The following is a 21,914-nucleotide window of genomic DNA, read 5'->3' on the forward strand; positions in this document are numbered from 1 at the left end:
GAGGACATTTCAAAGCCGCTAATAGAGAGGATGCCGATGCCGAGTGTTCCAGACACCAGGAGATGCGGAGTGTTTGAAGGGATGAGTAAGCTCTGTTCCTTACAGGCAGAATCCATGTATCCGGACGGTGTGTGGAGGCTTGAGGACACAGCGCAGTGGTACACCACTTGCTTAATATATAGATGGCTTGGATTCTATCCCCAGCACGACCAAAAGTAAAAAGGGCAAACAATATTCTCTAAACATATACAAACTACTATATCTATTAAGAATAAAAATACACATCATAGAAGCCAGAGCAATGGCTCAGCGATTAAGAACACTTTCTGCTCTTCCACAGGACCTAGATTCGGTTCCCGGCACCCACATGGTGGCTCACACCCATTTGTAGCTACAGTTTCAGGGCATCCATCACCCTCTTCTGGCCTCTATGGACACTGCACATACATGATGCACATACATACAAGCAGGCAAAATGTTCAAACACAAAAATTTTCAAAAACCAAATACAGATAGGTAGACAGCTAGATATTATACATTCTTATGTATATATTAAAGAAACAGAATATAGTGTTAGAGAGAATGCACAACTGGTAAAGTACTCCCTTGCAAACAAGGGACCAGAGTTTAATCCTTAAAACCCATGTAAAAAAAAAGTCAGGCACAGGCTGGAGAGATGGCTCAGAGGTTAAGATCACTGGCTGCTCTTCCAGAGGTCCCAAGTTCAATTCCCAGCATCCACACAGAGCTGACAGCTATTTGTGACTCCAGTCCCCAGAGATCCAATGCCTTCTTGAGACCTCTGCAGGCACAAAGGACATGTGTGGTGCACAGATATACAGGCAAATACCATAGAGATGAAATAAATAAAACAAACCAACGAAAGCCAAATGTGTGTATCAACCCAGCACTGAGAGGTGCAGACAGTGTTCCTGACCCATCATGTCAGCCTTCCATGCCTTCTCTTGGAAACACACTCTCGGGTGACCCCAAGCTGGGCTGAACATACTTGCCCACTGCTTTTAAAAAATATCCTCAGAAAGGAAGGATAAACATAGGCCATGGTGCTTTCTCAATGTTCACACACACACACACACACACACACACACACACACACACACGAGTCAAGCCAATACAAAAACCTAGCAAAGCTTCTGCCAGCTTCAAACGCAATGCCAGATGCCTACATCTCTGGCTGCTGAGTGTCTAATTATCAACTTTGCACCATTACCTGTGTTTTTCAAAAAATTAAACACTAGAGAAAAAAAAAGGCCAAATTTACTGGGGCCCTAAGGCTGAGACCCAAACTCGCCTATACTTAATTCCCAGCCGGTTACACACTTGCACCAGTGTGTACTTGTGTGTGTTTCATGGGAAGGCCAGGCTGTCTCCATCTTAAACTTCGGTGTGGGGCTGCAGCAAGCCCCAGTTCACAGTTCTCAACATAGGAATTAGAAGGATGTGAGCTGATCTGCAAGCAGCTTCTAAATGATAGGTTGTCTTAAAAAAATAAAATAAAATAAAACAATTTAGCCAGCCATCTGAATTGAATTTAGCAGAAACAACAGTGCTTATAAACCGGACTGGCCTCCATGATGGCAGCCTCCTGTCTGAATCCCAGCCTCCTTCATTGGAGTCTCTCATGTCCCTGCATAGCCCCCCTCCTTCATCCTGAAGCCCAGCCTGAGAAATGCTGTTGGGGTTTCAAGTCTCCCCCACCTCCTCACAGCACAAGACAAACCCCATCAACCCAACATTCAGACAAGCACAGCTCCTAAAGATAATGTGTGTTAATGACCTGGAAATGGTGACTATAGGAATATATAGTAACATAATGCACTTAGAACAATGTAAAGAGGAGGGCCCAGTTGAGCACGTAGTCCAAACGCCCTGATATAAATACCTGCTTCCTCATGGACGGCACGGAAAAGAGGCAACAAAAATAGCTATGCTGGGAAGGTGGAGCCTGGGTCCTTCTGTTTCTGATGCTCTCTTAGAAGTGGGTCACACGCACTGGCTCCTGCCCACCCTGTGCCTCCCACCACCAGCTGCACCTTCCACTCCTAGCAGAAGCTTCCCTGCCATTCAACGTCCCTTGGACACCAGGACCGACTCTGCACTGCACCCACCGTGATTTGAAACTCTACTTTTATGTGGGAAATTGTAAGTTAGACTAACAAGCTTCACAAAACCAAGCTGCTTCTCTCTTTCACCCCACATACGCCACACAGGCACTCAACACACACACATGCACCACACATCATATAGACATGTACCACACATCATATAGACACACACCACACACCACATACACCACACATCATATAGACACACACCACATACACCACACAGGCACTCAACACACACACATGCACCACATATCATATAGACATGCACCACACATCATATAGACACACACCACATACACCACACAGGCACTCGCCATACACACACACACACACAAACCCCACATACAACACACACATTCACACTCACCACACACACATACACACACCACACACATACATACACACACCACACACACACATATACACATACACACACACAAACCCCACCTACAATATATACATTCACACTTACTATACACATACACACCCCACATATACCATACACACATTCACCGCACACACACACACAAACACATGCCACAACCTCACCATACAGGCACTCCTCACACATACCACATACTACAGTACACATATACTACACACACCATACACTCTCACCACACACATGACACACAAAAAACATAGTAATCATACATACTTACTACACATACTTACCATACAGTCACCACACACACTTACCACATGCTCAGCATACACACTCCTGACGCGCATCACATACACTTGAAGCACATGTACACACCACATGCTACACCCACCCCTCACACCATAACACATACTTCTACTATATACATACCACGCAGGTACATACACACTACAGACATCTGCTCAACTCCCTAAAACATACACACCACACGCATATAAGACCCACACACTCACATTCCTTCCTTCCATGCCTAAAGATCACCCCCCTCCCATTTCCACACCATCCATGACTCCTCACTCCTCCGCGCTACTGGGAAATAGGAAGCATTAGTAAAGTTCCCACAGGACCACAAGTCTCATGAATTTCCATGTGTCTTTCCCCAGGAGACCATGACTATACACCTAGCACATCGGTCCTCCAAAGAGTGGTAAATGAGGCAGGCGTGGCGGCACACACCTTTAATCTCAGGACATCGGAGCATCTCTGTGTGTCTCAGGCTGTCTGTGTTCTGCTTTCTCTGTCATGGACATAATGATCTACCCGGTGGATTTCTCAGCGCCCACCCCCACCACGCTGACAGACACAGACAAAGGAAAGAGGCAGGACCACGGTCGGCTGCTGCAGAGCTGTCCTGTTCTCAGCACTTCAGAAGCCTAAGAACTGGAGACAACTCTCTCCCTGTCCAACCAGCAGACACAGTGTGTTTGGCATATACTATTTATAGTCCAGGCATGTCCCCAAGTCCTCAGATGTAGCAGGCAAAGTTTCCAGGGTTTCTCTGCTTCAGGCAGAGCAACCAAAAATTTGCTGCTGCTGCCACCTACAGGAAGAGGGAAGTGCTGCAGGAATCCTGAGCGGTCCAACTGTTTGCATAGTGCGCTCGAAAGTCACTGTGAGTAACAAATAGTGGCTGCCCCGTTGATAATCAGCTTCAGGCCACTACATGTCAGAATGCACCAGCCTGGGCACTCCTGTTACATGCCAGATGAGCGGCTGACACACACTAGTGGGGGTTGGCAGCAAAAGCCTCCCCAGCTTCGCAGGCACCCTCCCAGCAGGTCTTGCAGCAGGCAGCATGGAGCTGGGCATGGCAGCGACTCACCTTGCTCTTGTGCTACCCGACTTGGTGCTGTTGGCTTTAGCAAAGTTTAGCCTGGTGCCGTTGCGCTTCATTTCCTTCTAGATCAAATACTTGCAAATTTGTGAATTCTGAGAAAGAAGAGTTAGCACCCAGTTAGCACCCGAGAGCTCAACAGTTTCCTTGGTTCTCTGAGCCATACGTGAAGCTAGTCTGTGAGCACTGTAGGCACATTCTCCTCCTCCCAGGTTCCCGCCCAACACACACACACACACACACGTGCACACACATACACATATACATGCACGCGCACATGCACACATCCATACACACACAACTTGCACACACACACACTTCCATACAACAGCCAGAACAATAACTTGAAAGCCCTGTGGTGTCCTGTTTCTTCCTATCATTGTCACTGTCCTTCAGGCCCTGGGCTTTGATACCCACAAAGACAATGCATCAACCTGTGTCTTCCAGCAGCTGCCTCCCACTCCTGCTCCCACACCTCCACCACGCTGGCCTCAGGTGGTCCCTGAGACATACGAGGTCTCTTCCACGCAGACACCTTTGTCCTCACATGGGATCGCCTCTGCCTTACCCACCCACACTTCTCCCTCTCTGCCTCCTGAACTCTCCTCGTCCTGGAGATCACTGGTTCTCGAGCCTCAATGTCCCTCAGAGTCACCTGGAATCTTTCTTAGAAACAGGTTCTAGATTCTGGAATCTAGGTCTCAGTTCTAGATTCCGATCGCCATGAAGAGTGGGCGGGAACTCAGAATGCATGACTGTCCAAGTTCCTGAGGGCTGGCTGCCGCTGCCTCCACAGGCCCCAGGCATCACTCTGGAAACTGCCGCCCTGGATCTCAAAACTAATGTCACTTTCCTGAGAAGCCCTTGTGGAAACCTCTGCGCAGACCAGCCTCCCTTACGCCGTGACAGGGACCTCGGCCATCCTTCACCCACTTTGTGATGATGTGTCTATTGGTGTGAGACTTTGAAAACTGAAACCATGGAGCTGGAGAGATGGCTCGGTGACTAAGAGCACTTCCTGCTCCTACAGAGGACTTGAGTTCTATGCCCAGAGCCTACACTAAAAAATAAAATAAAATAAAATCCGAAATGGAGGTACACACAAAATCCCGGTGCTGGGGAGATATGAGGCAGGAGAGTACCGGGGGCATTCCTATGAAATTGATTTGTAAAAGGCAGAAGACAGCATCCTAAGGATGACACAGAAGATTGACCTCCTGCTTCCACACTCACATGCATCTCACACAAAAATAAGACAAAAAAATACAAAATTATATTATTCCATTCTTAAAAAGTAGATTGCCAGCAGAGGAATGGGTGGTGGACACTAATCATCCTACCAGAGGGAGGATTATGGCCAGTCTGGACGACACAGAAGACCCTCACCCCGCCCCCCATTCACACACACCTCAAATTACTACAGCCTATTAATGTTCTAACAAATGCTGCCAAATTATACTGTTAAGCTTCAATAAAAACTGTCCTGAGATATGGGAGGCATGGGGGCTCTTAGCTCACAGATAAGCACTAGTAGACTCATGAGTGCTGAGCACACACAGTTGTCTCTTCAAGGGGAGAGATGTATAACCTGTTTTCTGTCCAAAAGACTGGGAGCGAATATGGTTAATGACCTGGTGACCTTCATACTTCCTTAGGAGTCAAGACCTCTCCAGACCCTTCTCACGAGCTTGTTTTTTCTCAGTCAATCTATAAAACCTAGCTTTATGGAAGATGTGAGGTATATTTTACAAAGTTCCAATACAGTCAAGCCTTTGGCTTCATTAAGCCTCCACGTACTGCAGTTCCCACGGAGGCCTGTTGGAGGTGCTAGACCCCATGGAATTGAAGTTGAGGACCGTTGTAAGCCATGGACCATGTAGATGGTTGAGGGGTTGTTATCACTAGAAAAAAATTCACCAAATTGTGCTGTACTTAAATTCGCCAAAAAGAAACAACTCAGGGTCAGACTCTTGATGTTTAGGTTAAACCAGCACCTGCTACTGAGTTGTGTTGAACAGAACTTCTGGGCTTCTTGCTTCTTGTAAACCATCACTCTGTGGACCGAGGTCACCTCAGAGACCCCCACAACGGGCGAAAAAGAAAGACACTCCTGAATCCAAATAAAATTTTAAACTCTCCGTTCAGTTAATTTGACATGATATTCACGCGTGTGTCCCAGTTTTGAAGACTGAACTATGGTTATTCTGCGAACGGTATCACGGGGCTTCGGGGAAGGGAAAGCTGGAAGTACCCACCACCTCTTTATATCAGTTTTCTCAACTTTTATGCAAATATTTTTTTTAAATTAAGTATCAAAGAGTGTAGTCTCAGTTGAAGACATACACTCAAGTTTTGTTTTGTTTTTTGTTGTTGCTGTTTGGTTTTGGGTTTTTGTTTTTGTTTGTTTGTTTGTTTGTTGTTGTTGTTGTTGTTGTTGTTGTTGTTGTTTTTGAGACAGGGTTTCTCTGTATAGCCCTGGCTGTCCTGGAACTCGCTCTGTAGACCAGGCTGGACTTGAACTCAGAAATCCATCTGCTTCTGCCTCCCAAGTGCTGGAATTAAAGACGTGCACCACCACGCCCGGCTTACACTCAACTTTTAAGAGCAACTTGGGAAGGAAAAAGTCTATTTGGCTTCTAGTGTATATTATCAAGGGAAGCTATGACAGGAGCGCAAAGCAGAAACTTGGGGGCATCAACTGGATCAGAAGTCATGGAGGATTGCTGCTCACTGACTTGCTTGCTCCAGCTCAGCTACCTTTCTTGTACATTCCAGGCCCACGTGCCTAGGAATGGCACGGCCCACAGTGGATGGAGCAGCCTTCCCCCCATCAACTAGCAATCAAGAAAACGGTCACGGGCCAATCTGATGGGGACAATTCTTTAATGGAGAATTGATTAATTAAAGAATTAATTCTTTAATCTTTGTCCAGGTGTATCAAGCTGACAACCAAGAACAGCCATCACACTCCTCGTCTTCCTGGCACAGTTCATCTTTCAAGATAAAAGACACAGAGCCAGGCCTGGGGCACACACCTTTAACCTCAGCACTTGGAAGGCAGAGGCTGGCATATCTCTGTGGTTTTTAGGCCAGTTGGGTTTATAGAGCAAGTTTCAAGCAAGCCAAAGCTACATAGTAAGAGCCTGTCTAAAAATAGGGGAGGGGGGAGGTAGAGAGATGGCTCGGTGGTTAAAAGCACTGACTATCATTGCAGAGGAGCAGGGTCTGATTTCAAACATCCAACATGTGGATACAGTGGCTTACAACTGTCCTTAACTTCACTTCCATGGGATCTAGCACCTTCAACTGGCCTCTGTGGGAACTGCTTGTGCAGGGTATACATACATACATACATACATCATACATACATACATCATGCATACATACATACATCATGCATACATACATACATCATACATACATACATGCAAGCAAAACACTCATACACCTAAAAATAAATATTTTTAAAAGATTAAAAATATGATGCTTCTGTCATGAGGCTGCCAGATCAGTCATGTCTAACTTAGGCCTGTGAGTTTATATTCTGACAACTTGGCTGATAAAGAAAAAGGTACAAGTCCCAGAAGCACTTGCAGCTCCGTCCCTGTGTCAGGGCCACAGATGGGGCGCGGGGGGGGGGGGCAGCGTGAATAGAATAATTCCCTGTCTGTTCCTCTCGCCGCATCTCAACAGTCACCAATTTCCTGCTTTTAGATTTTCTGTGGATCCAAAGGAAGTTGCTAGTCGGCAAGGCCCTCCAGCAGGGGAGAGCCCATGGGCTTTCTGGACCCATTGAGACCCGGCCCAGGACGAGCCTGCCATTCCCCTTTGTTCAAGATGGGCCACAATGAACACTTTACACTGTGATGGTAGACGCCTGGGATAATGTTACCCTTGGTCTTGAAAGCAACAGTGTACTGAGCAGGACAAGACATTGTGACAGATTCTATACATCTCGTCCCTAACTACATCATCATTAGGTTTTTCCAAGAAGAGAAGAGTCCTGAGACAGTCACAGATGCAACTATTCAGAACCTGAGGGCAGACACTGACAAGGACTGGAAAGCCAGTAATTTGCTGACTATACCCTTTTCCTACTCTTTGGTGTTTCATTTTGTTTGAGACAGGCTCTCATGTAGCCCAGGCTAGCCTAGAGCTCCTATAAGCCAGGGGACTCCTTTTTTTTTAATTTTATTATTATTATTTTTTGGTTCACCAGATGCTCAAAGTTTATTTATTTATCAGACAAATCAATAGGTCAAACTGCAATGATAGATGTCAATTATTATTGAACAGCAACTGAAATCCAAGTAAAAAAGGATCAGGTTTCCCAGTTTCCAGACCAAGCCTAGTTCCCATATCAAACACACTCACAGTGTCTTTGATAGTGTTTCTTAGTGTCATGGAGCCAGAGAACTAATCCTCCTGCCTCTGCCTCCCTGCCTGCCTGGATCAGGGGAGGAACTGAGCCACCACATCCAGCTCCAGCTACGCTTCTTGCCCACAGGCAAAAACTGCCATGTGGCAGCTAGTTCCCAGATCTATTTGTTCGTCTGCCAGAGGACTGATGTCCAGTTTTTAGCAGATGCTATTTATAACAGAATCCTAACAAAAGTACCATCCGTCTGCCTTGGCACCTAGAGAAACATAACTCAACACAAGAATAAAATAGACATGTAGCCAACAGCAATGGCATCAGGAACAAAAACTGTTGGTTCTGGCATCCCACGGGGTAGGGGGAGAGTGTTTGACTAAACTGGAAAAAGATCACGAACCGAACCTCACAAAAGATGTGAGCAGCTCCATCCACATATTTGGGAGAGCTCTATTGGACCATCAAGGGAGCGTTCTGTTCTACCTGAGAACATGTACATTAAAATGGCTCACCCTCCTCCCCTCCTCCCATCCCATGACCTTCCACAGACCTCCATACACACCTGAGCCACCAAGAATCTTCACTTTGGGACAGTGGGAAAAACGTGGGGTGTAGGTCAGACTGACTCTGCCATCTACTGTGCAATCTTGCAAGTTGATTCTTCTCCTGTCTGAGAATCCTCATTCGAAAAATGGAAATAGCAGCCCCCCTTCAAGTGCTCTCAACCTGGATCCCAAGGGAGATGACTGACCGTGTGTGAGCTCTGCCAACTCCCAACCAAATGCAAAAGTGTGTGCATCATGGGGAGTAGGTCAGAGGGATGATCTGATGCCAGAGCCTACAAGATGACTTAGCGGTTACAGGTACCTGCTGCAAAGCCTGATTGTGTTCGGTCCCCAGAACTCACAAAGTAAAGGAGAGAACCAATGCCCTCCAACCTCCACGAACGAGCAATATTACCCATGCCCTCCAAAAAACAAATAGATAAATCTCCAAAGAGAAATTGCTAAAGTCATTGATCTCAGAGCTGGAGGAGGATCACGGCTCATCTCAGGGTGAGTGTTCACCAGTGAGTAGAAAGATAACTCAGACAACAGGTCAACAGCACCATCTCAAGGTATCAGAGGGATAATCAGGCAATCAAACCGAACTCAAGAAAAACTACCTTGGGAGTGACTGTGAGAAGGCCAGGCTGATTCCATGACAGGCTTCAAACTGGCCTAAATCTCTGAATTGGGCAAGTTCAGGCCTCAGAAGCTGCCCTGCCACCTGGCCTGAGGCAAGGACATTGGGTCAGCTGCAGTTTCTAGACCTCCTCAGCTACTTCCTCAGCAACAGTTTCCAGACCTCCCCAGCAAGTTTCCAGCCCCACACCCCAGTAATGGAATATCCATAGAGATGGACCCAACAGATTAGCATAGAAGTCACTTACCCCAGAATTCCCTAATGTGCTTTAAATTAGACCTGCAAGCTCATTTGGTTGTCTCTCTATCCTGATGATGGGAGACCCCAGCATGCTGGACTTCTGCAGAATAAAACACTCTTTGCGTTTACATACTATTTGAGTCGGGGGTATCATTCTCCAGTGAATCATGGGCCCTTACAACCACAGTGCAGAAGCTAGAGGGATATGGAGCCAAGGTGGGAGTGACAGCTGTGCCATCCCCAAAGCCCAGACAAGGGTCAGCACATGGCAGGCACTTTTAAATCACTGAGAAGTAAATGAGCAGAGAGAGCCAACCCAGACACAGGATAATCCCACTCACCAAGTCTCAGAGGGGAAACTTTCAGAATGCAGTACTGGAAACTTATGATTCAGAGTTCTTTAATTTCAAATATTTAGTTCAAACTGAAGCACATCCTCTCCCAAAAGCGAGGGCACTGAGCCTGTGTGCTTGTCATTCGGTGGTTATCCAGAGACCCATCTCAGCCTTGCCTGATGAATGCCAGGAAGACCCTCCCTTCCATCTAAATGTGAGGAAAAAAAAAAAGTCTTCCTGGAAGAACGGAAGGCCTTATTTTCCTGGATCAAATACATTCCATTTTGAAGGTGCAGGAAATTGAGCCTAGGGCCTCACGCATGCCAGGCAAGTGCCCTACTGCTGGGTTATATGCCAACCACTGATTTCTAAGTCTGCTTTGCCTTGACAAGAAGCTCACAGCTAATGTCAAGGGCCAGTTTTACTGACCCAAGACCTGACCATTCTCTTTCCTCCCCATGATTTCATTGTTTGTTCTAATTTTCTTTCTGGAAGTATAATAGTTTGTAGATGCTTGGCCTAGGGAGGGGCACTATTAGAAGGTGTAGCCCTGTTAGAGTAAGTATGTCACTGTGGGTGTGGGCTATAAGACCCTCATCCTAGCCGTCTGGAAGTCAGTATCTGCTAGCAGCTTTCACATGAAGATGTAGAACTCTCAGCTCCTCCTGCACCATGCCTGCCTGGATGCCATGCTCCCACCATGATGATAATGGACTGAATCTCTGAACCTGTAAGCCAGCCCCAACTAAATGTTGCCCTTTATAAGACTTGCCTTGGTCATGGTATCTGTTCACAGTAGTAAAACCCTAACTAAGGCAGGAACCAAAAAGCAATGTAAAGAAGGAGTGGGTTTATCTGATTTACACTTCCAGGTCACAGTCCATCACTGAGGGGAAGTCATGGTAGGAACAGAAACAGGAACTTGAAGCAGAGGCCACTGAAGAACACTGCTTACTGGCTCATGATCCTGGCTATTTACTGGTTCATTTTCAAATGGCTTTCTTATACAGTCCAGGCACACCTTTCTAGGGAATGATTCTGCCCACAGTGGGCTGAGCCCTCCCACATTAATTAACAAGCAAGACGGTCCCCTACGTTGACAATCCTTCAACTGAGACTCCCTGCTCAGAGGACTCCAGGCTGTGACAAGGTGGCAGCTTAAGCTAGCTAGGACACAGTATTTTTTTCTTGTGATGATTTATATGGCTTAGCTGAGTGTGGGTAGGTGTTCACACATCATCCAAAGCCTGCCTGGAGTTCAGGTATGAAAGTGGACACCTGCTTGCCAAGAACACAGGTTCTACTATCATACACTATAGGAGAAAAGACACACTCTGCTACTTCTCAACTTTGTGAAGTGCCTTAACCTGGCTCGCCCACTATAGATTTCATAGCTGAGAACTGAGGAGTAAATTTAAAAGGTATATGAGGACCAATAAGATAGCTTATTGGATAGAGACACTTGCCACGAAGCCTGACAACTTGGATTTGATCTCTGGGATTCACGTGGTGGAAGGAGAAAAGTGACTTGTGCAAGGTGTCCTCTGATTACTATGTGTGCTTGCACTAACATTCTCTCTCTCTCTCTCTCTCTCTCTCTCTCTCTCTCTCTCTCTCTCACACACACACACACACACACACACACAAATACACACATCCTCCACCACCACCACCACCACCGCCAACAACAACAACAACTGAATCTAATAACACTTTAAAATCTATCTCAGGTCCTCAGGGATGCCTGACACAGCAAGTGCTCAGTGCCCCCTATGGGAGCAGAGATCAAATCACAGACAACAAATGGTATCTGAAACCAGATAAAACAGAACAGCAGTAAGGGTCCAAACCTAGGACAGAACAAAGTGGAACTGAAGCGTGTGCATTGAGAGGGTCCTGTAGTGGAAGCAATGCATGCTGCCGGGGTCCTGAGAGTCACAGGTCTAGCCACCACCATGGGGTTCAAAAAACACACCCCTTCCCTTCTCAAGTTCTCTTCCTAAAGAGCATCCTAAAGAATACTATACAAAAAGTGAGTTAATGCTTTAATATATTATGGGAACCACACGTGTATCACCCTGCGGACCCACACAAAGTTTTTTTTCTTCTTTTTTTTTTCTTTTACAGGGTTTCTCTGTATAGCTCTGGCTGTCGTAGAACTCACTCTGTAGACCAGGCTGGCCTCGAACTCAGGAATCCACCTGCCTCTGCCTCCCGAGTGTTGGAATTAAAGGCGTGTGCCACCACACCCGGCTCAAAGGTTTTTTTTATACATGCATACTTTACAAAAGAAATTACATGAAGTATGTTAAGGGAAAAGGTGGCTGTTGGTGTCTTTTCTCCCAGTTACATCATCTACCGTCTATGGCTTACCTGTCAGTCCTGGCAGGGGGAGGAGCCATCAGGAAGTCACCCTGTGACTCTAAGCATCTATGACAGTGGTTCTCAACCTTCCTAATGCTGTGACCCTTTAATATAGTCCCTCATGTCGTGGTGACCCCAAACCAAAAAAACTATTTCATTGCTACTTCATAATTATAATTTTGCTACTGTTATGAGTCATAAGGTAAATATCTTAGGGTTTCTATTGCTGCCATGAAACACCATAACCAAAAAGCATGCTGGGGAGGAAAGGGTTTATTTGGCTTATACTTTCACCACAGAAGGAAGTCAGGACAGGAACTCAAGCAGGGCAGGGACCTGGAGGCAGGAGTTTATGTAAAAGTCATGGAGGAGTGCTGCTGTGATGGTTTATATTCTTGCACCAGGGAGTGGCACCATTTGGAGGTGTGGCCTTGTTGGAATAGGTGTGACCTGGTTGGAGTAGGTGTGTCACTGTGGGTGTGGGCTTAATACTCTCACCCTAGGTGCCTGGAAGTCAGTCTTCTACTAGCAGCCTTTGGAAGAAGATGTAGAAATCTTAGCTCTGCCTGTGCCATGACAGCCTGGATGATGCCATGCTCTCACCTTGATGATAATGGACTGAACCTCTGAACCTGTAAGCCAGCCCCAATTAAATGTTGTTTTCTAAATAAGACTTGCTTTGGTCATGGTGTCTGTTCACAGCAGTTAAACCCTAACTAAGACAGCTGCTTACTGGCTTGCTTCTCCTGGCTTGTTCAGATTGCTTCCTTATAGAACCCAGGACCACCAGCCCAGAGATGGCCCCACCCACTCTGGGCTGAGCCTTCCTGCCTCTGATCGAAAATTAAGAAAATGCCCTACAGCTAGCTGTCATGGGGGCCTTTCCTCAACTGAAGCACCTTCCTCTCTTGACGATTCTAACTTGTGTCAAGTTGACCCACAACCAGCCTGGATAATATCTATATGCAGAGTATCTGATATGCAACCCCCGGGTTGAGAACCCTTGCTCTATGAGCTTGCTACAGACCAATGAGGTAGCTTTATTAGAGTAATTACTTCATTAGCATCAAGTGGCTGAACAGGTCTGCAGAACTGGTTCTATTTGGGGGTGCTGATTAGCTGTCAGGGTCACAGCATAGGTGCTCAACTTCTGTATGGCTGGAAATGGGTGGGGGACACAGAATACAAAGTAGAAGTGCAAATAAAATTAGCATGCAAGATAACAAATATAAGGTAAGCTTTGTGGGTTTCTTCATTTTGAGACAGGGTTTCAGGTAGCTCAGGCTATAACTTGAGATCCTCCTGCCTCGGTCTCTCAAATTCTGGGATTGCATGTGTACACCACCATGTCCAGCTTCAGTAAGCATTTCTTCTAAATTAAAAAAAAAATTCCTACCTTAAACCAAGCACGAAAATGAACGTAAATAAAGCCAACACACAGATGACTCCAGTGAATTCTTTTTCCTCCCATTCATAGGCTGGACAGAAAACACCCATTCACATACACCCAAGGAGCCAACGGCAGGTTCGTTTTCCACTCCCTGGAGCTTAGGCAAAGAAATGTTTATTGAACTGAAGGCAACGGATTAAAGACCAAAATGAAGTGTGGTTTGTAAAGATAGGATTTATTTACCGTATTTCTCTAAGTTCACTATTCAAGGATAGATACAATTTAAGAGAAATAGGTGTTTTCCCCAGGGTGATATAGAAGCCCTTTGGAAGAGGCAGACTTGTGGAAAGTAAATATTTTCAGGAGGAGGAAGGTCATTTCTGTGAGGTTAAGGCCAGCCTGGTCTACACAGCAAGTTTTAGGCTACCCAGGGCTACATAGTGAGACCTTCTAAAAATAAATAAAACAAAACTTTTTTTTTTTTTTTAGGAGGGAAAGAAAAGGGAGTGGAAGGGTGAACTGGGGGGCCAGCCTTCAGCCTGAAAGCTTAGAACATTTCACGAAGTGCTTTCTTTCATATGGAATGTGGGCAATGGGGTTAACTGATATAGAACATGGCTGTGGAAGGCAGCGTTTGCCTGGAAGCAGAGTGAGGCGGTTCTGCCTTTGCTACTTGCTACTTGTGTGGTTAACAGGTCTTTCACCCAAGTCCTCCTCAGGACTAAGCAGAGAACGTTGTGTTCAGGATCTAGGTGGGGCGCAAATGAGCAGGGTAAGGAACGCTGCAAGCCAGGAGAAATCGGAGACCGAACCTCCCGCGGGGCCCGCCGCCCGCGCGCTCCCCCGCGCCCCTCGTTTCGCTCCTCACAGCCCCGCACTGCCCTGGTCCTCCGGGCCCCGCGCGCTCCCCCTCCTTACCCGGCTTGGTGGTCACCAACTCAGCCGCCAACTCTCCTGCTGCAGACCTGGCCGCTGGGTCCCAGAAGCAGGCATGAGCCAAGTCTTCAGGACGCTGTTGCCCCAGCAACCAGGGTACGTCCCAGGTGGATGGTAAATCCCCGCCCCCGACAAGTAGAGGAGTTGCGATTGGCCAAGGAGGCGGAGCCAGACAAGATTCGGGCCTAGGAAGGACTTCCTCCGGAAATGCTGTCCCTGGGAGAGGTGTGGGGTGTATCCCTCTTTTCTGTTTTTATTGTTATTATGTTGGATTTCTTTGTGATTGAAGCCGTGTCCCATGGACCTGCCCCACCTCTGAGAAGCAGAGTTATTTATCTTTACATTCTTATAGCAAAATATTCTTGTGTTCTTTTTCTTGTATAATTGCTATATTCATCAGAATTATATAAGCCTATTTACATATGCATATATAATCTGTGTGCGAATATGCACTTACTCAAATACATTATCGTCTCAAAAATAGTTATGTTGCAATTAAAAATAAGAAAGTAATGTTTAATTTTGCCCTCAAAAGATTACATTTATGTGTTTGAGTATGTGTCTGCCTGTGTGTTATGTGTACCGTGTGCATGCAATGCCCACAGAGGCCAGGTGAGGGCGCTAGAGTTACAGGTGGTTGTGGGCTGCCATGTGGGTGCTGGGAATCAAGCTGGGTCCTCTGCAGGAGCAGCAAGTGCTCTGAAGCACTGAACCATCTCTCTAGCCCTTGTGGATAATGAATCCAGCTTCCCCATGCCATACTTTCTGAGTGCTAGCTGGATGTCTGGTGAGCAAGATTAACTTAGAATTAGCATGTCTGGCAGAGGCCTATTTGTCTACTGTAGGGCATGACTCTACAAACACAAGACCTGCTTGCTTTGCCTACCACTATCTTTGGACTCCACCTTGTGCCAGTACATGGCATGGTATACAACCATAAGGCCCTCACAAATAAATTAGTACCAAGAGTACCCTAGACCTAGTCATCACGAGGGATGACAGTACTGATGTCATCAGTAATGGTCCTTCTCCCTGGCTCTGTGGAGTTCCCTTCTTAAGACACTGTCAGAGTTTGTATTCCTACACAAAACATCATGTCCAAGATGGGGAAGAGAGAGAGTTTATTCAGCTTACACTTCCACATTGCTGTTCATCACCAAAGGAAGTCAGATCAAGAACTCACACTGGGCAGGAACTTGGAGGCAGGAGCTGATGCAGAGGCCATGGAGGAATGCTGCTTACAGACTTGCCTCCCCTGGCCTGCTCAGCTTGCTTTCTTACAGAACCCAGGGATGGCACCACCCACAATGGGCCCTCCTCCCACCCTTGATCAATAATTGAGAAAATGCCTTACAGCTGGATTTCCTCGAGGGAGGCTCCTTTCTCTGTGATAACTCCAGCTTGTGTCAAGTTGGCACACAAAACCAGCCAGTACAGACAGACACCCGTGTAAGTACTTTATGTCTAGTTCAGTCTGCTCCACAGGACGCTGATGAGATAGGTCCAGTGGAAACACACACACACGATATTTTGTCCAAGGATTCACAGCTGATCAAGTCAGGTCCAGAACGAGAATCCACAGACCTGAGTCCACAGGCCCCACTTACAGACTTCCTGACTTCTTATTTGGAGAGGAAGTCACAGCCTCATGGGTAAGATACCCAGCACATATCTTTGCCAGCAGGTGAATTAATGAGTACTGTGCCCTATGCTGCACAACTGGACCCTAAGTAGCCCCTGCCCCTGGCCTATTTAAGGAGAAAGCAATCTCTCCTGCCCACTACCAGGCTGACACATTTATCCCTCTAATTGAATGACCAGGCCTCCCGTCATTAGGAAATAGCATCCATACACCCCTGACAAACATGCCATATGTTCATAATTTCTTTGACACCTTCTCTTGTCCCAAAAGAGAACTGCTTTTCAGAGAGTCCAACGCCTGTACTGGTTGTCCTGGGTCCCTTCACAGAGGGCTATGTGTTAGCCTTTTCAGAAACCTTTGCTTGTGTTTGTAGCCTTTTCAGAAGACATTCAGTCAAAACTATTTCCTCGTGGAGCTAAGACATTACTGGATTTTTTTTTTTCAATTCTTCTCACCTAAAAGAAGCTCTGCTGGAGATAAGATCAAAGAAGATAAGAGAATCCAGCTGCCTGCTAATAAACAGATTTGCAAAAGCCTTCTTATGTTGTTGTTTTGGGAAGTATTATTTTCATAAACACTTAACACACACACACATCCACACACATCCTGGAAATTTCTAGAAGTCTTTAGGGAGGAGAAGCTAGTCTGCAAATAAGAGGCAAGCAGGCCACAGCCTGGACCTTCGTGGGCAAACGCAGGGTCCCTTTTGAGCTTTGTACACTACTGGCCTTTTGCTTGCTATGTGCTCCAGCTTCGAGATCCATAGCAGAGGGCAGGGTCTCATCCCTGATGGGACGTGTTAAACCTAAACCTGGAGATTTGCTCATGTTTGGTTTAATTTTTTGTGTTTCCCCCTCCACTTCCCCAATCTTTACTCTGTAAAGTATTTTCCTGCACTGGCAATTTCTTACTTCTGTGTGAAGAGTTGACTATTTTTTTCACAAGAAGCTAAATTCAGCTTACGTGTTTATTGCCCAATGAAATCATAACACCTATTAGTGTGGGTTTGATCTCTGTCCAGACAGAGCAAGCTCTGTATCAGAGACAGTGGCCCCAGGGCAACAATTTAATGATTGTCATTTCTTCTGGGAAAACTTTCCAAGCACCCTGCTGGTTCCCTCGGAGTGCAGGACGCCCTGCAAAGGGCTACTTTCAAAAGGGTGGGGCCTGGAGCCGGACTGCGGTGTTTGTGTCCTTCCCCATCCTCCACAGCATCATCTACACCAGGAACTTGAGGGGCTCACTATTGGCTTACAGACAACTCCAGCTAGGCTCCGCCCAACAGCTACCCGCCCACCGCCATTACTACCTGCCCTGTAGCTGCCAGGTGTGGCCACATATAAGAGGACTGCTCCCTACACCATCTCTCCTCTTCCTCCTCCTCCTCTTCCTTCCTTCCATCTCCTCTCCTCTCCCCCCCTCCCACGTGTGTTCCAGACCTCTTTCTCTCCTGTCCCCCTCTGTCGCTCCTTTCTCAGTCCCTACCCCTTTTGCAGGTACCCGCTCCCCTCCCTTTCCACAATAAACCTCCTTTTGTACTAGGCCTGTCCCTGTCGTATGACGCGATTTCTCGGGGGGTGGGGACACCTTGGCAGGGGCCCGCCAGGTATTCCCTCACTCCCCACCCCCCACCCCCCACCCCCACACCCCTCCACATTACTCTGCTTTATGTTTCCTAACCCTCACCTCCCAGGAAACTTACTGCCCACACTTTCCCATCCACCACGTGTATCTGCTGCCCAAGCCCTCTGGTGACACCCCTGAAAAAGACTCAGAAAAGCTGCAGTGAAGGCCAGGGCTCCCCTCCGATATGTGCAGCTTAGGTTCCATCCTCAGTACTGCCACACACAAAAAAAGGAAGGATGGAGAGAAAACATTTTTACAGTGGGGCAAGTCAACAACAGATTCCTCATTCCCTCGGGAATCAAGAAGACAGACTGCTGCACAGCCTTAACCCAGGCCGCCCTGCAGGTTTGGGCATTCACAGCATCCTGCTTCCCAGTAGCATGTCTGAGAGAAGGGACGAGAGCGAGCAGCTTGTCACCGTGTCAGTCCAGGAAGGGGGCAGGAGAGACTATATACCTTTGCATTGAAGACAAGCAGGGGCAGTGACCAAGCCGGGAGGAGCTGGGCTGCTCGTGCCCTCCCCCACCACCAAGGCTGGGGGATTAATTCCACCACATGGATACAGACTAAGAGCATCGTCAGGAAGTCTGGACGCTATCCTGTTGGTGGTCTTCCAAATGGAGACAAGACTCTACTCAGCTGTCCTTAGGAGAAAAGAAATTACTAAGAAATCAATAAGGGTGGGCGGGTGTTGGTGGAAAGATGGCTGAAGAGCACTGGCCACTCATTCAGAGGACATGGGTTCGGTTCCCAGGACTCACATGGTAGCCCACAAGAACCCAGAACTAAAATTTCCAAGGGATCTGATGCCCTCTCTGGCTTCTGTGGGCACCAAGAATATACATGGTGCACATACGTGCACGCAAGCAAAACGCCCATATGCGTAAGATAAATCTAAAATAATTGAAATTAAAATAAATGAGGTGTAAGTAGCTCCTGCTGCACTTATTTTTCTTCACTAAAAATAGTCCTCCCCACCTCCATCTTCTCCCTCCCTCTCTCCCCCCTCCGCTTCTGGATATTTACCTTGACAGATGATAGGCCTGCTCATTTTAATTCCATCAGCCAGAAACGAAATCGCACATTTTAAACACTGTCACCACCAATAACTGACAATAGCCTGTAAATGGGAGCTATTTCCTAGAGCGTTTCGGGATTCTACACGGAGACTGAGCAGCTCCGAGCGGTACCTTATCTGCCCCGCCCTCCCTCCCCCTACACACGCTGATGTTCCATTGAGACCCTCCCCTGCTCCCCATTTAATAGTTGCTGGCTATCTTCTTTCATAGAAACAGGCAGCAAAATCCACTTATCTTGCTCCTGAACATTGCTCCACACAATGAAATACACTGGGATTTCGAATTTCACGAATCCTTACCCCCCTCCCCCAACCCCCACTCCATCACGCTGCAGTTCTCTTAGAAGGCCGGGCCCCCTCGGAAACCTGCAGTTAGAGAAGAGCAATTTCAAGACTCATCCACCTGGGTAGCAACAAACCCCGGGCAATCACCAGCCGTTCTCTTTGCTAAGAGCGGGGATCTTGCAACAGCTTGTAATTAGTGCTGTTTAGCATTTAATTTGCCTTTAGTTAGCTAACAAGCACTATTGATTACCTGATAGGAAAGGAATGCTACACGGAGCAGGCTGGGAGAGTAAGGCCTCCTCTCCACTTCCGGTCTCCTGCGGGCTGAAAACACCCACTTCGGGAAGGAGACCGGAGACCGGGTTAAGAAATAGAAAACAGTGTCGAGTTACAGAAAATTCTCCCTTTCATCAAATTCGGGGCCCTAAGTCCTGGCATGTTTCCCTCAACCGGCAGACACCTGTAACCACATCTTGTCTCAGGATGAGGCTAGGGTCTTGCGCTTGCTCAAGCTCAGGCTAAAGCAGTCTTCTGCCTTCCCTCCCTCTGTAACAGTCACAAGTTTGATCGGGACCCAGGACAGCGACACAGTCACCAGCCTGTCAGCCTCACTCGCTGATGCTCTTAACTGTCTCAGGTAAAATGGCATGTTGGAGGGAGGGACCCAGGCAGCAAGCAAGCCAAGACTCATCCTTAAGAGTGTATTTATGATGGGTTTGGGGTGGGAGACTGGGACAAGCAGCCCTTAGAGGGGATGGGTGTGGCTGAGGGGATACATGTTCAGCCTTTGAAGGCCTCTTGGGTTCCATCCCCAGAGAAGCAGGAAAAATTTCTAAGAGGATAAAATGAGAGAGGCCAACGTGAAGTCAAAAGTAGCAAGTGTAGAGAACCCCAGGGGACGCTGGTGGCAGAACACTGCTGGGGGACCCCGGCCAAGCTGAATCCTATGAGCAGTGGACTGAGCCAGTGGTCATTTAACTCATTCGTTTTTATTTCTGGATGGTTGTGTGTCTGCAGAAGCTGGAAGGAGGCACTGGACCCCCTGGAACTGGAATTACAGGCAGTTGTGAGCCATCTGGGAACTGAGCTGGGGTTCTCTGCAAGATCAGCAAGTGCCCTTTAACCCCTGAGCTGTCTCTCGGGTCTCACTCTTGCTAACACCAAAGATTCTTTAAAAAAAAACAAAAAACAAATAGTATTTATTTATTTTTACTTATATGAATACCCTGCACCAGATCTCACTACAGATGGTTGTGAGCCACCATGTAATTGCTGGGGATTGAACTCAGGACCTCTAGGAAGAGCAGCCAGTGCTCTTAACCGCTGAGCATCTCTCTAGCCCAACAACCAAACATTCTTAACACCAAGGGAAGTAGGAGACATTGGGCCCTGGCCTCCTGAAGCTTTCCAAGCAGGAGTTCACCGTATCCCAGCTATGTTACAGAAAATGAAATGTCCACCAAAAATAAGCTCAAAGCCTTCATGCTCTGTACCACTGGACTGAGTCCCTGGCAGAGAAGAGTGAGACACAGGCAGCAGGTCCCCAGTAGAAGAGCTTCCTCCCTCTTTGGACACCGTAGCTGACTGTGAGAGGAGAATGTGCAGGGACAACAGCCAGATGGCTGTAGCCATTCACCAGAGATTCCCAATGGAAACAAGGGGGTGTGTGTGCCGCCACAGAGATGTCCTGTCATGGGGTCTGTTCAACTTCCTCACATCTGGTACCCAACACCACACATCAAGGTAAATGTTATGATCATAAAAAGAGAAAGGGTATTAATATATGTTCTACCTGGATGTGGGGGAAGGGGGTGTCTTGGCAGGCTCATGCCAAGGCATCCCTTCCCCCGAGAGACCAGCCACATGATGGTATAGTATAGAATAGAGTTTATTCAGGGCATGGGGAGGTGGGTAGCAGAGGCAGTTAAGAGGGTAGTAGAGGCAGGAAAGGCAGAGAGAGGGAGAGAGTAGAGAAGTAGAGGCCAGCCATGGCCACGTGGTTGAGAAAGAGGGAAGAGAATGGGGAGAGGAGGGGGAGCAAGGGGGCAAGAGAGTAAGAGAACAAGAGAGACAAGAGAGGCAAGAGAGAGAGGAGGGGCCAAGCAGCCCCTTTTATAGTGGGCCAGGCCTACCTGGCTGTTGCTAGGTAACTGTGGGGAGGAGCATACCTGGAGGCTGCCAGGTAATTGTGGGGGTGGAATCCAGACAGAATGCCAACAGTAAAGATGGTGGCTTCAAAAAATACAAGATGCTGGGGACCAGAGAGATGGCTGGATGGACCAGAGTCCATAGAGTGTGTGCGTCACAAGCTTGAGCACCCACAGCCCATATTAATAGACAGACAGACAGACAGACAGACAGACAGACAGATAGATTAAAAAAAGCCAAGTGCAGAAGTGGAAATAGCTGACTTCGTAGGGCTCTTCTGGTTCCTCAAAAACCATTGTTAACAGAACACGAGCTCCCTCCTGTGGCAGGATTCAGGGCTACAACTCACACTCAGAGTCAACACCACGCCAGGCTCCAAGCTTAAGCCCGATTGTCCTCTGAT

The 21,914-nt window shown here is 47.3% G+C and overlaps 1 protein-coding gene across 6 annotated transcripts in view; it reads right to left on the bottom strand.

The window, feature by feature from the left end:
- The window catches only part of Efcab6 (EF-hand calcium binding domain 6), a 208,314-nt gene that overhangs the window by 183,836 nt on the left and 2,564 nt on the right, over positions 1-21,914 (bottom strand). Inside the window, exons 1-2 of one of the 6 annotated variants that reach the window (NM_029946.4) lie at positions 14,715-14,802; positions 3,896-4,002 (exon numbers count right to left, since the gene is read on the bottom strand). The exons of 1 other annotated variant lie outside the window; for it this stretch is intronic. In NM_029946.4, the coding sequence (NP_084222.4) occupies positions 3,896-3,966 (71 nt within the window). In that variant the 5' untranslated portion in view covers positions 3,967-4,002; positions 14,715-14,802. Of the gene's footprint in view, positions 1-3,895; positions 4,003-4,341; positions 4,563-14,714; positions 14,951-21,914 lie in introns of those variants that run through there. 4 more of the 6 variants (XM_017316791.1, XM_006521533.2, XM_017316792.2 and 1 more) reach the window with 4 other exon arrangements.

This window comes from Mus musculus, chromosome 15 (genome assembly GCF_000001635.26).
Source record: "Mus musculus strain C57BL/6J chromosome 15, GRCm38.p6 C57BL/6J".
NCBI classification, from domain to species: Eukaryota; Metazoa; Chordata; class Mammalia; order Rodentia; family Muridae; genus Mus; species Mus musculus.